The sequence below is a fragment of the Rattus norvegicus genome, chromosome 14, assembly GCF_036323735.1.
Source record: "Rattus norvegicus strain BN/NHsdMcwi chromosome 14, GRCr8, whole genome shotgun sequence".
Lineage (NCBI taxonomy): Eukaryota > Metazoa > Chordata > Mammalia > Rodentia > Muridae > Rattus > Rattus norvegicus.
In genome coordinates this window covers 19,410,683-19,425,623 of record NC_086032.1, presented here as the reverse complement: position 1 = coordinate 19,425,623, position 14,941 = coordinate 19,410,683, and the positions used below count along the sequence as shown (strand labels likewise).

The 14,941-nt window shown below is 44.7% G+C and overlaps 1 protein-coding gene across 6 annotated transcripts in view; it reads left to right on the top strand.

Moving 5' to 3' along the window:
- Positions 1-14,941, top strand: part of Slc4a4 (solute carrier family 4 member 4) — a 451,986-nt gene that overhangs the window by 151,756 nt on the left and 285,289 nt on the right. For 4 of the 6 annotated variants that reach the window (XM_039092509.2, XM_006250791.5, XM_039092511.2 and 1 more), the window contains one exon: positions 4,461-4,534. In XM_039092509.2, coding sequence (XP_038948437.1) covers positions 4,461-4,534 — 74 coding nt within the window. Of the gene's footprint in view, positions 1-3,595; positions 4,101-4,460; positions 4,535-14,941 lie in introns of those variants that run through there. The other 2 variants (XM_039092508.2, XM_039092507.1) reach the window with 2 other exon arrangements.

Sequence of the window (14,941 nt, the reverse complement as noted above, 5' to 3'; positions counted from 1 at the left end):
TACCCTAACTGCTGGGAAGCTTCCCCTCCCTCGACCCTGATGCTGGTAAGGAGCTTCCAAATCCGTTCTGAGTTTTACCTCATGCTGGCGATATGAACAACAGCCGAGGCTGTACGGAAGTATCCTTCTCTGTTTTCAGCAACTGCAGGGCACGTGCAAAGGACATTTTAAAGGACAGACTTGGGGACTGGATGAGTTAATTTCTTCCTACCGATTTATAGAAGGGAAAACGGTTAGGTCAGCCACTTACATGGTATCTCTGTCTTACTAATAATAGCCAGCAACTGCTTGGAGAATGTAAGGCCGAATAACTGATATTTGTCATGTAAAGAAGAGGGAATGCCTCTCTGGTCTGTGTAGGAGGCCAAGGGCAGCAGGGTGACCTTGCTCTTGAGGAAGAGGAACGGCGTCATGTCAGGCTGTGCATTTTTGCTGTTTCACTTGCTCCTTTTCGGCAGAGAAGAGGCCCGTTTGCAGGCACTCTGTATGAGCCATCAGAGAGAGTGAAGTTCTGATGACTTGCTATGTATAGTCTTGACGGGAATTTGAAATATGCACCAAAGAGCCAAGGAATGCACCAAGCATGACCCCCACTCCGTTGCTCAGACGGTGGGGCTGGATTGTTTTCTTAACTTGGCCGGAGGGCTTGGGCACTGACCTTTCTACCTTCTCTTCCAATCGCCTCTTGGTTTTCTGGCTTTCCTTTTGCTTTTTACGTGCGGCGGGCGTATGCTTTTGGAAAAAAGCTTCAACTTCTAGCTTGAATGTTTTCTTTAGAAAATATATCAAGAGATGACAGGATGCTTTAAGGCTCGCACAATGGATAAGAGGGTCCAAAATGGCGTCTACGGTTAGTTGTGTTGGACTCAGCATGCTGACTGACCTGGGGTTAGTTCTATTTTCCAGAGGGAGGAAAAAAAAGTCAGGGAACGTGCAGTGCTCTGGGATTTTGTTGTGCTTCTGAGGAGTTTAAGAAAATGTTCTTCTTGCAATGTCCTCCTTATCTTCGTGTACAAATACTGGGTAGCCAATGGCTCCTTGCACTCTGAATTGCTCCCTGACCTTCAGGGACGTCTTTGAGAAGGTAGATGTGACTGTGTATCCCTGGTGCCTGGAAATATGCAAGATGCACAGTAGGTACTCAGTTAATATTTACTCTCCTCCTCGCTGGAGGAGGGTAAGAGACAGAAAAAGGCACAGACGAACACCCTCTCTGGTCCTCTCTCCCCCAGCACTGAGTGTGGCCTGTTTCAAGTGCTTCTGTAATAGACACTTCCATCCTCCATATTGGCAAATCCAACTTTGGCTTCCTTACCTCCATCCTTCTCAGTTTTCAGGTGGGCTTCTCTGCTCTCTCTGACTTCTATGTCACCCATGTCAGTTTACACTGGCCTCACGGCCTGACTTGAGGACGTTGGTGTATTGCAGCGGGTAGTCACAGGTCTGCTCCTGGAACCAACTCCTCGTGTCTGCATGCTTGCATCTGGTAATAACTTGAGCACCAGTTTGATGCATGGATCTGGCCCCATTTAGCAACAGCTCTTAGTCTCTGGTTCCCGACTCGGGCAGTTCTGATTGCATCAGCAACTTTTCTTTTCCTTCAGGATGCACATCTCAACCTTAAAAAGTGTCCAAAATGAAGTCTCCATGGCTTCTCAGCACCCTGGGTTTTACGCAGTCCCCTTGTTTCTTGTGGTATTTATCAGTCTCTCTTGCGCCCTAACCATCTGCTTTCCCATTTTGCAGGTAGAGTGACCCTTTGAAAAGGGAAAACAGTTCATGCTGGTTTCCCTCTTAATGCTCTTCAGAAGCTTCCAGATGCCTTCGCTCTGACTCCTTCCCCTGGCTTGCATGACCCTGCTCCCTCTCCACTTCCTGGACGGTGTTAACTTTTCCTATCCGAGGGCCTTGGCGCTTGTTTTCTTGGCTCTTGTCCATTTTCACACGTCAACGTCACTTCCTCATAAGCGTCACTGCATCACTTTGTGCTGGACGGCCTCTTGCGCTGTTTAACTACCTGCAAAGCCCCCAGCGCCCTCTGAGATTACCTTGTCCCTCTGTTCCTTGTTGGGTTGTTAGTTTTTCTTTTTTTAAGGAACACTTTGTCTCATTTGTAGATTTGTTCCCCTCCCTCTGAAGAATAGCAGGAATCTAGCACGGGTAATTAAACATTTGCTGAATCCATGACTAACGGCTATATTATTTAATTGTCCTGAGAGTCTACAGCTCAGGCTTGGGTTCTTAGCCTTTAAGGTAGTCCTTTCCCACCGTAATCCTGCTGGCTGACCCATACCTTATTTTATACATTTAGTTCAAGTGCAAAGAAGGAAAGTATTCTGGCATACATGAGGACGAGCCAGTATTGAGCCTTTATGTCCAGTTTCATGTGTCCAAAAGAAGGCACTCGTAAGTGTCCAAAAGGAATGAGCTTCTTCTCATCCACCTACTACTACCCAGGCCCAATTCTGCTTAGTTTCTGAGTCCAGACAAGATAGGGCAGCATGGTGTGGCCTGGCGGTAGACCTACAACAAGTTTCTCAATGACAAAGAAAGAAAAAGAAACTCATTTTGTTTCAACTCATTTTGTTACAAATTATGCTGTAGAATGCTATTATTTCTCTCTCTCTCTCTCTCTCTCTCTCTCTCTCTCTCTCTCTGTATGTGTGTGTGTGTTCACTCTTTCTCCCCTCCCCTTCCCTCCTCCTCTGTGTGTGTGTGTGTGTGTGTGTGTGTTTGCACACTTGTGCACATGGGAATAAATGTGCACGAGTGTGCAGTCAGTTTTCCTTCTACCATGTGGGTTCCAGGGATCAGACCCAGGCCATCAGACTTGGAGGCAAGAACCTTTACCTGCTAAGATGCCTCACTGTCCCATGAAGTATTTATTAAAGCAATATGTGCTAAGTTCGACCCTTCATTCAAATCTCAAAGTAATCAATGCAGAATTGGTATTATTGTGTCAAAGCCACGAGCTAGATACAACTATTCTAATTTTATACAAGGAAAAAAAAAATTCCCGCAACTCAGAAAAGTTACATTCTTTGTTCCAGGTGGCGTAACTATTAAGTGGTCAATTGGATTCTTTTGTTTTTGCTTCTGATCTTTTATGCAAAGGCACTTGCTTGGTAAGAGAGAAATAGTCCTAAAATAGGAAGGGAAAATGGAGTTCAAGTGTACCCCTCGCCTGGATTGCAGCAAATATTTAAAGCATCAGAACAAGTCACACAGACGACAGGGAAATCGAACTCCACCATATCCAGTGCTTGAGCACTTAGCTGGATGCCTAGAATACAGAGTGAGCGTGTGGGTCTCTGGCAGGACCTCGTCCACGGATGACATGGAGCAGCTGTCCTCAGGGAAAGTTCTTTGTTACAAGACCCGCGCTACGCAAGCAGCATTCGAGCAGTCCAGGATTTCTTTCTGTTTCCACTATAAATAGAGTTCATGGGATTCTGTATATGGAAGTTAATGCAATGAGAAGGAGCCGCAGAGTAAGGGAATAAAGCCCCACTCATTCTGTAAACTAGAAACATGTTTGGCACCGGGAGGCTGCAAAAAAAAAAAAAAAAAAAGCTGCTGTTCCTTGGATAGACTCTGAGGTCTTATTTAGCTTATGAAATTGCAGAGTAGATCCTATTATGTAAGGAGACAGGAGGACAGCAGAACGTGGTTACAAAATGAAGAACTTCATGCCCCTCAGAAAAGAGTTAACAGCGCTCGCGCGCGCGGCAGACAGCACACAGAGAGAGATGCGTGACAAGAGCGTGGGGATGAATGGACAGGGTGGCATGTATAGGTGCCTACTGCTGAACTTGGTGCGGGGATAATCCTCAGATGTCAGATTTCCGTAAGGCCAACATGTGACTCAACGCTCGCCACTCAACACAGAATTCTGGGCTGCTGTTAAGAGGCTGGCTGCAAGCTAGGCTCCCACTGTGCATTAGCCTAACTCCCTGTCGCTCTGTGTGTGGGTGGGTGTGCATGCGCTCGTATGAGGGTATACATTTTGTGCAGTGGGTGTTTAAAGAGCTAAGCACTGAAACTGTATTTCCACAAACGACTGCCACGAGCACTCCAGACACACCGAACCTCCTCTCTTGGTATTTTTTTTTTTCTTCTCTTTTGCTTTCAACTCTGTTTCTCCCTTCTGCAACTCCCCAGAGGGAGAATCCCCCTTCTACCTCCAGCCTACAAGATTGGGGTTATTTTCTGTTCTTTATCCATGTGGATACCCTCTCAAGGTTAGAACTGAAGCTATGTGGGGCCAGCACGTTCTCCAGCACCAGACGAGAAGAGCGGCGTGAAGGAGTGACAGCCACCAAAGGAAGAGGAGAGGGACTCTGCCCTGCTGCAGACATGAACAACAGCTTGCAAGTTAACCTGCCCAGAAGCTGGGCTGCTTCAAGTGGCTCACTTCAGGAGAAGTCTGAGCATTCTTTTTTTCTTTTCTATTACTATAGGATGGAGGATGAAGCTGTCCTGGACAGAGGGGCTTCCTTCCTTAAACATGTGTGTGACGAAGAAGAAGTAGAAGGTGAGCCCTCTGGGTCTGGGAAAGCGTGTGTCTGTATCCGTGTCTCTGTAGGGCATTCCTATGGTTCACGCACCTTCTATTTTGGAAAGTTAAACGCCAAGTCCTGCTTGTGGAGTTTCCCGAATCTCTACATTTTGCTTCAATACAGGACATAATTTTAGGAACTTCATCAGACCCTGAGAATTGAAATCAGCAGGGTCTTACCTGTTACATTTTTTTTAAAGGTGTTATTGTAAACAGGTCCTGGAGCTAGCTTAGCATCTCCATGGGAAATGGATGACCGCCAGATCTATAGAAACACGACTGTTAGCACCTTCCACTGGTTTTTTTTTTTTTTTTTTTTTTTTTGTAGCTTGCAGGGGAGAGAAGCAGATGTTGCTGGGGGAGAGAAAGATAATCATTGTTGTGGGGGAAAACGGGTCTAAGCTGAGGGTTGAGAACGGTTGTCATGGACGAGCCTTAGTTAAGAAAACTCAGGCGAGCCTTTTCGATCTGAGAACTCCTCAGAACCTCTTTTGCTAATGTTTCTTTCCAGTGCCTGTTAGAACTGGAGAAGAGTTCCATTTTATCTGGTGCTGACATACTTGAGCATGCATGCCCTCCGCTAATCTCCTGACTTATCGATAACGTTAGGGGGAGTGCTTACTGCTTGGTTGGTAGCGAGAAGGCAGGGTTTCATCTGTATTTACTGAGGTAACAATGCGAGGGCACCACAAACACGTTCTATTATTGGTATTTATATGAGGGTTATAGATAGCATCAAATGGGACCCACAGAAAAACGATGTGATCAGCTCCTCCTGTGGGTGTTACTTGAGAGGCAGCTCTGTGTTTTGGACGCTGTGGAGTGACTGGTCCTTGTGGTTAGCATTTCTTGCCTCCTAAAACCTTGGTGCAGAGGACACTGGGGTTGGGAAGAGGAGAGTGGATAGTGTATGTTCTGGAGTAATTCTCCAAGCAGATGTAGCACCAGGTTGAGGGTTTTGTGCTTCCAGGAACAACCCCAGGACGGTGGTTATGCTGTTTTCTTAGTGAGTTTCTTCTGCCCTGTATGTGGATGGTTGGTGCCCCCTCTGCCCCACCCCCTGGCTTCCCACACTTAAGCCTTGAGACAGACTAACAAGAATTCGATGCCTAAGTCTCTTAGAAAAATGGAAACTACAGAATTTTCTCTCGTATAGTTTTATGGGTTCCTTGCAGTTGTTACAACAACGTGGCTATGGGGGGAAAATGTCAAGTTGGAGAAGGTGAAAGAGTAAAACTTTTCTTCACTGCTGGAACTTCATTGCAGTCTCACTGTTACTGCCCCTGACTGTAAGGGAGGAGATAAATTCACCGAGTTAGAGCCAAAGAAAAAAACGCAGGTTTGGGTGAAGACTCTATGGTTTTAGAACAATTCGGGTGAAAAAAAAAAAAAGTCCTCGGGGGGTGGGAATGCGTGCTGTGCACACATTGTCCTTGAGAACAGGGCCCTGGCTGAGTTCTCAGGAGATGTAAGTCTAGACTCCTGAAGGTGCTTTGGATCAACAGCACAGAACTGCAGTGGGTAACTGTACTCAGGTTCTTAAAGCTTTGGCAGAGAACCGTATTTCCTGAATTATTTCCCTTGATTTTCAAGCAGAAAATTAATCTATTGATCATAGAATAAATCATTATATAAATAGTGCATGACTCTGTAGCCAGCTTTCTTTGGGAGAGGAGCAAAAAAAAAAAAAAAAAAAAGCAACCAGAGGTTATGGAATTATGAAGTGCCTGTTTCGTGCCAGAAACATGTTGGTTTAGTGGCAGTGAGGCTCGCACTTTCCCATTCTCATAGACACCACGTCAGAGTTGCCCATTCGTGTTTCTGGCTGGTGCCTGATCTGATCCCCTTTAGGCCGAGGCATGTCATGTCGTCTCTTGTTGAGGACTTTTCGGATGAGAGTTGCTTATGGTGGGTTTGGTGTCGACTTCCAACATGGAGACCCTCCTGCAGTAGTCAAGTTGGGAGTTCTTTCTCCTTCAATACCTTTCTACTGAGCCCTCCCCTCTTTCAGCTGGCTTCATCAGAGAGAGTTGGCAGGACTGGAATGTACTATGAGCTCTGGGAGTGCGGGTACCAAGGTCTGATGGCACATCTGTGGGTCCTGTGATGGATGAGGAAACGGATGGTTGTCGTTATGACGCCCGGCGGAGATGGAGTTTCAAGTGGGGATGATGTGTTTCTCCAGGTTATGGGTGTATCTCCTATTTGTAACTTCATAAAAAAGGGCATTACTGGTGGGGAACAACGTGTGGCTTCCTGAATAGTCAAGTTTTTGGCACGCTTAGGCAGAAGTTAATTCTGCGGCTTAAGGATTGCGAGTTCAAAGGACAATGAGCCTAGCACCTTCCTGTAAATTCTCAGTTATGTGTCCTCTGACCCCAGAAGTTTATTTTCCTCCTAAGATGACCACGATTCGAGCAAATTATAACACACCTTGCAAAAGTAAACTAAAAACTTCGCTTTTTAGTAATTTCCGTAAGTTTCGGAAACTGAGGCCAGGAGCTGTAGTTGGTCTGACATGTTCATACAGGGGAAATGTTTCCTAGAATCCCTGCGAGGAAGGGGGCGGCCTGGATTGAGTTCACTGAGGCCGGAAGAGCTCCTGGTTCACACCTGACTTCTTCAGTAGAAGTGCTGTGGGGCTGGAGAAGCAGAGATTTCAGACCATGCCCCCAGTTCACCTCGTTCAACTTTACTCTTAGTGGGCGGCATAGCACTTAACCCACCTCCTAAAAGCCTCAACCATCAGCTGCAAACCTCCCAGAGAACAGGGTGAGTCAGGAGCACAGTCATCTTCTGTTTAAATAATGAACTTAACTATGCCGCATGTATTTGAAGACTTAAACCGTGTTTTCATAAACTTTCCCTCATGTGTTAATGGCTCGGAATCAGCAATTCTGAAAAGAAAACCCAAGAGCCAATTTTGATCTGGAAAAACCGATGGAAGCTTTCAGGGCCGTTCTTTCCCAGGTCACCTTATGCTGTGTGTGTGGCTTTGCAGTTCACATTCAGCGCCAAGTGTATCCGCTTGGAGAAAGAATTCTGTGGTTCGGACACGGATGTCTGCTCTGAAAGGAAAAGCCTCACTTATTCTTGAGCCCCACTCTCTAGAACTGGTCAGTGGATGATAAGTTGGTGCTCTTGACAGAACAACACAGCAGCTACTTGGGTTTGCTTTCGAGCATAGACGGGGGAAGTGCCAGATTTTGTTGGTTGAGCCAAGCTCGAGATAGCTTTTTTCCCCTCAAGATGGGAGGAAATTATATAGATTAAAAAAAAAAAGTCAGCTTGGAGATGGGCAGAATGGTGTGTATCTGTATACCCAGTGCTTGGGAAGCTGAGGCAGGAGGATCAGGAGTTCAAGGGCAGCCTGAAGACCCTGTCTCAAAAAAAAAAAAGTCAGCTTGGATTTTGGATCTGTGTGATATAAACAGATTACTTAATATTCTCATATTTTGCAATAGGGGAAAGAGAGCAAACTCCACCTTATCCTTTGAGATAAGGCCTTGGCTTGGCCGGGCTAGGTAACTCCCTGGCGGCCTTGGCAGCTCTCACTTCATGAGGAGGGGCCTCTCCTTAACTCTGAGTCCAACTAGCAACTCAGGAAACATGAATAACAGCAGGACAATGTGGTCTGAAATGTCTGCTTCTGGGGCTTGCTCCGTGCCCTTTCAAAGCCGTAAGGATATAGTCTGGTATTTTCCCTCCATTTTAAAGCTGAGTCCCACAGGATGTGCCTTCCTACTTTTTAAAGGCAAGAATAATCCTAGAAATTCCACTATCCCCTGTTGTCATCAAGAAAGAGTGTACTGTTTCAAACTCTGGAATTTATCACGAGGGTTTTTCAGAGAAATGCATTTTGGAAGTGTAGGGCAGTATTTGGGACCGAGTGCCCGATCACCAAAAATATTTGTTAAAACAAAAGTCGTGCATTAGTTTAATTGTGTTGAGTTCATACATGTGAACTAGATAAAGCACATGCAAAATTATATAACTCTCATGTCTCTACTTACACTTCTTGTTAGTGTTTAGTTCTTAGTCCTTAAAGCCAAGTGGTAGGATCTGGTCTCTAATTTGTCCTTTGTCTCCTGTTTGATTTTACCAGGATCCATTTTTAGTTTTATATTGCTTATATGTATGGAGTGATAAGAAAAGAAAAAAAAAAGTAGCCATTAACCTCCTCTCTCTAAATCCGTCTTATTGTTCTGTTCTCTGTTTTGAAAACAGAGACTGAGATGACGAAATGGGGGCCTTTGGCTTCTTGGAATTCAGGACCTTAACATTTTACAGACATGAAATCATGATGACCTAAGCTGGTTTTCAGCAGAGGATATTGTGATGCTCTGTTCAAATGTATTGGAGGAAGGTAGTGTTCTAAAGAAAAAGGGCGGGGCCTGGCCTGGGAGACATTTGTTAATAATTACAGTAGTCAGAACGGTAATTGCAGGGAAAGGGGTGGGGGGGGAATGAAAACCTATCAGATGGGAAGGGAGGGGCCAGGTCAGGGCTGGGGCTATTCTGAGCTCTGGACCCAAGTGTCCGGTTGCACTGTGCTGTCCACTTAACGGCTCAGAAACTGAGTGCGGAGGGAACTCTTGGGCAAAGACTGCCCAAGGAAAAGCCTTCTTAACCGAAACAATGCATCCCCATATTGGAAAATTTTAAAAGGGTTTTAGCAGTTCCTTCTTGACTAGCAGCTTGGCCTTCCCCTCCCCTCAGCAGATGGGATGGTATAGTTGTTTCCAAATTCCTCTCTTCTTTTCCCTTTGGTCTTAGCTACTCACTCCTCAGAGGTCCTAAAGTCTACAGCTCCTATCGCCATGACTGCTGGGCACCTCTTGCTGTTACAGGAGGGACATCTTTATCCCTAGATTCTGTCCTGAAATCTGATAAGGTTTCATGGGTTTTTGAAACAGGAAACAGGCACTACACCTTCCCAGAGTTTTCCTCCGTTGAGAATTCTCTGGTAATATGTTACAGACTAAAACCCCCTTGAAGCCATTTCCTGCTCTAACTGTTGACCTTCTTTTATGGCAATAAAGCCTCAACAAGTTGAACTTGGTACTCTGTGTTTTGCAAGGATTCAGACATTCTGAAATGACACTCTGGGGACAATTTTGTCTTAGACGAAGCTTTTTATCTGGTTGGTTGGTGAGATGTTTTATATTTACATTGGGAGTATCCACCAGTTGTTTTATTCACGTGCTGTTCCAGTAGAGTTCGATAAACTGATCCAACAAGACTGGATAAATAAAACTCCCCAACTGAATCCTGCTACGGAATCGTGCATCAGTAAAGGAAGCCACTTAGATTGGAGAATTTGTTTTTTTTTCCCTCCAAAATATGGAAACATGGAAAGATGCCATTTAAAATATAACTCCTGATAATTATCCAAAATGATGTCATCAATGTACCGTACCTGGCACTGAGAAGAATAGGAATGCTTTCAGATTTGGGAGAGGCAGAGGGTGAAGAACTTGTCAAAGTGTGAGGGCCTGGGTCTGACTCTTCAGAAACCCTGACTGGGGTGATGAGTGTCTGTGAATTGGGAAGTGGTGGCATGGGTATCTTATGAAACTCATAGCTATCCTGGCTTAGTGGCAAACAGAAAAGAGACCCAGTCCCAAGCAAGGGAGAAGATGGGAAGTGATGTTTGATGTCATCCGACCTTCAAATGTGTGCTGTGGTATATGGATACCTGCATATCCCCCCCACCTGCCCCCCCCACGCACGCACGCACATGGATGATCATCTTTCTAAGAGTCCTAGGTAAGATTGAGTGTGGACAGGGTGGTGAGGTCTTGCACCTGAAGATCTTAATTGGCTGCAGTGTTCTTTTGCTTTCTCAGTTCCTCCCGCACAACACTCAGCCTCTGCCCCCCTAGGTGGTTCCCCCCAGTGCTTTCTCTATTGGCGAGGTCAAGACAGAATGACCAAGAGAAATTTCCCCAAGGACTAGCATTTATTTCTCTCTGGGCTCTTTCTGTTTCCCTCTTAAGCTCTGGATATAAGTCCGTGCTTAGACTGCTGATATACCTTGCCCTTAGTTTATTAAATTGTCTCATTTTCTAGGAAGAATCATATTAAATTATTTACTTACTGGGGCTAATGCTTGCCCACTGTCAATAAAAGCCTGCAGTGTTTTCCCCGGAAAATAGAAGTGTTCTAGTGTGTCGTGTTCTGGCAGTGAGGAGGATACATGAGTGCTACATGTGAGTGTAGAATATGGACACTCACAAATCATCCCCCTCAGCGTAGACTAGGGTAATTTTGTGTCCTATGGGCTATTATGTAATTTAGGTGGCAATTAAGTGAGATTATGCCACAGCGTAGAGGTGCTATGCATTCTAGCCTGAGCTAACTACTTCTCTGTTCTTTTAATTTTGGGGTGATCGGAAGTGGGGTCTAGTGAGTATGAACCGAGTAAGACTGGAATAAAGATGGGCAGAGCTCCCTTTGTCGCCTGGCGAGCTTCCGGCTGCAAAGGCATTGTTTCTGTTTTACTTTACCCTTTGGCTAATTCCAGAAGGATTGAGGCGGGAGGCTGCTGTCACGAGGGTTCACGGGAGGTTCTGCACAGTGCATCCCGATACTACTGATTGCCAGGTAGAATGAGAGGCAAAGGGGGTGAGGGTGGTGTGACACCACTGAGTCAGCTGTACAGGTGACTTAAATAATTCCCCTCTCTGAATAGCGAGAAGGCTTTTAAGTCTGGTAATGGCTTTTACCTTTCACAGGGTTGGGATGAGACGACAGCTGTCCTAAGATATTCATTGGGCTCACCTTTAGACTCCGCTGATTTCGAAAGAACTCCATGAGATATTATTTTACTGAATATTTTCAAGGTTGAATGCACAGTATTTTTTTTTTAAACTGAGCTGAAATGTCTGGAAATAGAAGTCAGGGTTAAATTTTGGTAATATCAGCCAATAAACCTCTTGCAGAGGATAACAATTATGTATTTATAGGTTGTTGAAGTCATCCACTGACTATTGAAATTTCACTAAGAATTTCTATTAGTACTGCAAAATCAGGGTGGTGTCTTTGGTGTCCAGTTGAAGGGTTTAATTGAATCCAATAGATATGGGTGTTTGGCAAATTCAATCAGTAGCTGATTGTTCAGGGTTTTACTTGTGGCTTGGAGGATGTGGTGGTCTACCAGGAGTCTCTGGACCAGTTTCTATTCCTGGCTCTGCATTGCCTTTCTAGGTGACACAGGCAAACATCACTACAGCTAGCTAGTGGCTGATTTCCTCCTCCTACCAGCAATGCTTCACAGATTCTTGGTTAATACCCCAAAATACTTTGCTATTCATAGTAAACTATTGGGAATTACTTCATTTGCAACTTCTATGAGTTCTTTTTTTTTTCCTGTTGCTTATCTGTTTTTATGGTACCTTGTACCTTTTTATGGTACCCACTCATGCTTGGAAGCTACCACGGAGTTTCATCCTGGCCTTCTGTGGACTCTTTTCTTTTATATATAAAGAAATACCATTTATAACCCTGTCCCTTGGGTTTGCTAAAAATATAAGTAATGACATCTGAAATCTTGGAGATGAACCTTATAATTTTAAGGTATTACCACCTGCAGATGTAATCCTGGTGTGAAATTTATCTTTCTGTTCAGCATGATCTCGCCAGTGGTTGCTATGACTGCAGAACACCCCCAGACTGGAGTCGAAATACTGACAGCTAGATTACAATAGGTTAGTTGATTGATACCCATATTAGCCGTCCCTTCTGAGTTGTGATTGAAGGGCGATGCTTCCACTCTTTCATCCTACCAAAATGACAAGACCAGGTTGCATGTATAACATCTGTACCTTTCAATGTGAAAACATGATTTGAGAGCACAATTTTATTGATATAATCTTTAGGAGAGTGTACTGTATATGTGGGTGAGTTCATATGAGAACCCAGGGAATATATCTCGTGGGATAATTCTGAGACCTAAAGGATGGGAAGGGGTTGGCTAGAGGAAGGATGAGAGGGGAATCCTGGGCAGGCACGACTGTAGAGTTGAAGAGATAGGCAAATTGAAGAAGCAGAAAGTAGGTTAGTATGCCAAATCATGAAACCAGACAGATAGTGGCCTGAAGTCGGTGAGACCTAGATCATTCATTGCATTTATTTATTTATTGTATGATGTATTGGTCTGGACATACTCATGTATATATACACATTATATATATATATGTATGCATATGTGTGTAGGATAGAGTGTGAGGTTAGGATTTATTTATTTTATGTATGTAAGTACACCGTAGTTGTCTTCAGACACACCAGAAGAGGGCATCGGATCCCATTTCCGATGGTTGTGAGCCACCATGTGGTTGCTGGGAATTGAACTCAGGACCTCTGGAAGACCAGTCCGTGCTCTTAACCACTGAGCCACCTCTCTAGCTCCTCTATAGTATTATTATTATTTTTTTGAGACAGGGTCTTTCCCTTAATATGGAGTCACCGTTTGGCTAGACTAGCTAGCTGGCCTGGGTGCTCTGTAGATATTTGTCTCTGTCCCTCCTGCCCAAAGTGCCTGAATTTTCCTTGAGTGCTGTGGATCTGAGCTTAAGTCCCCACACTTACACAGCAAGCACTTCTACCACTGAGCCACCTCCCCAGCTATTACCTAGTTATTGAAGCCAAGAGGCTCTTACTGTAGCCCGGGCTGGGCTGGAATTCATTATATAGCCCAAGATAGCCTCAAACACACAGAAGTCTTCCCACCTCAGCTTCTTGAGGTGCTAGGATTATAGGTGTGACCCACAAGGTCTGTTTTTTGTGATATTTAATTCTGCTGAAGATTAGGAATTCTGTTGAACATATTCAAAGCATATGTAAAGGGTTTTAATCAAGGAAATGACAAGCGACATTCTGCAAGAAAGGCTCCTTTTGGCTGTGGGATGTAAAGAACTCCCCAAGAGGGTGGTGATAAAAGTGGGAGTCTGATCAAACTGGGAAATGATGTTTTGTGTTGGTCAACTGGGGACAAAAGAGTTGGAGAGGTATGGTTTAAGTCCCCAGAATTTACAGATGGATGAATGGATAGATGGATGGACGGATAGATAGATGGACGGATAGATGGATGGATGGATAGATGGATGGATAGATGGATGGATAGATGGATGGATAGATGGATGGATGGATAGATGGATGGATAGATGGATGGATAGATGGATGGATGGATAGATGGATGGATGGATAGATGGATGGATGGATAGATGGATGGATAGATGGATGGATAGATGGATGGATGGATAGATGGATGGACGGATAGATAGATGGACGGATAGATAGATGGATGGATAGATGGATGGATGGATAGATGGATGGATAGATGGATGGATAGATGGATGGATGGATAGATGGATGGATAGATGGATGGATAGATGGATGGATGGATAGATGGATGGATAGATGGATGGATGGATAGATGGATGGATGGATAGATGGATGGATAGATGGATGGATAGATGGATGGATGGATAGATGGATGGATGGATAGATGGATGGATAGGTGGATGGATAGATGGATGACGGCTGTATGGATTTTTGCTATGAGCCACCTGGGAGCTCCTTTGTCATTTTGTAAGACAATTAAAGCTGGTGTAAAGTGGTGCCTATGATAGGAACCCAACCATTCGAATCTATTCAATACCTGTTAGCCATCCACGTAGAACTGTGACGTAAGCAGCTGACTGTATAAGATGGAAGCAAGAAGAAGGAATAGGGAGGGAGAAAGTAACTGGGAAGTCCCAGTGCCATGGCTATCCTAAGCCACAGGGATGATGACACTACCTAAGGTAGGAACTTGAAAGTCATGGGCGGATATCCTGCATGTCAGATATTTTCACTATGACTCATAGCAGTAGCAAAGTTACGGTTATGATGTAGTGATGAAATAATCTTATGGGTGGGGGGTCGCCAAAGCATGGGTCACAGCATTAGGAAGGTTGAGAAGCAGTGCTCTAAGGCGTTGGTGCCTCTAAGGCGTTGGTGCAAAGCTGGTAGCCTTCCTTTCTATGGGTTCAGTTGTACTTGACTCTTTTAAATGTTTGGGATTGTATAGAATTTGCATAACTGGAAGGGGTCTCCCAAAAGATCTAGCTTAATGTTCTCACTTTACGGATGGCTAGATGAGCCTGGATGAAGCGGAAGGGATTGGGCAGTCACCAGAGTAGCCAGGGGAACGCCTTTCCTGGTCAGTACTCGTTCCCAGAGGCTATACTGTGCTTGTTCTCTCTGGAGGGGAGAGATGTGTAGACAGAGATGAATGAGAGCTAGAAAGGCATCTTGAAGAATAAGAAGTAGTATCTGAAGGGAGGGTGAAGGTGTTGGAAAGGCTTTGGAGAGACAAGAGAGAAAGACTTCATCATCCTG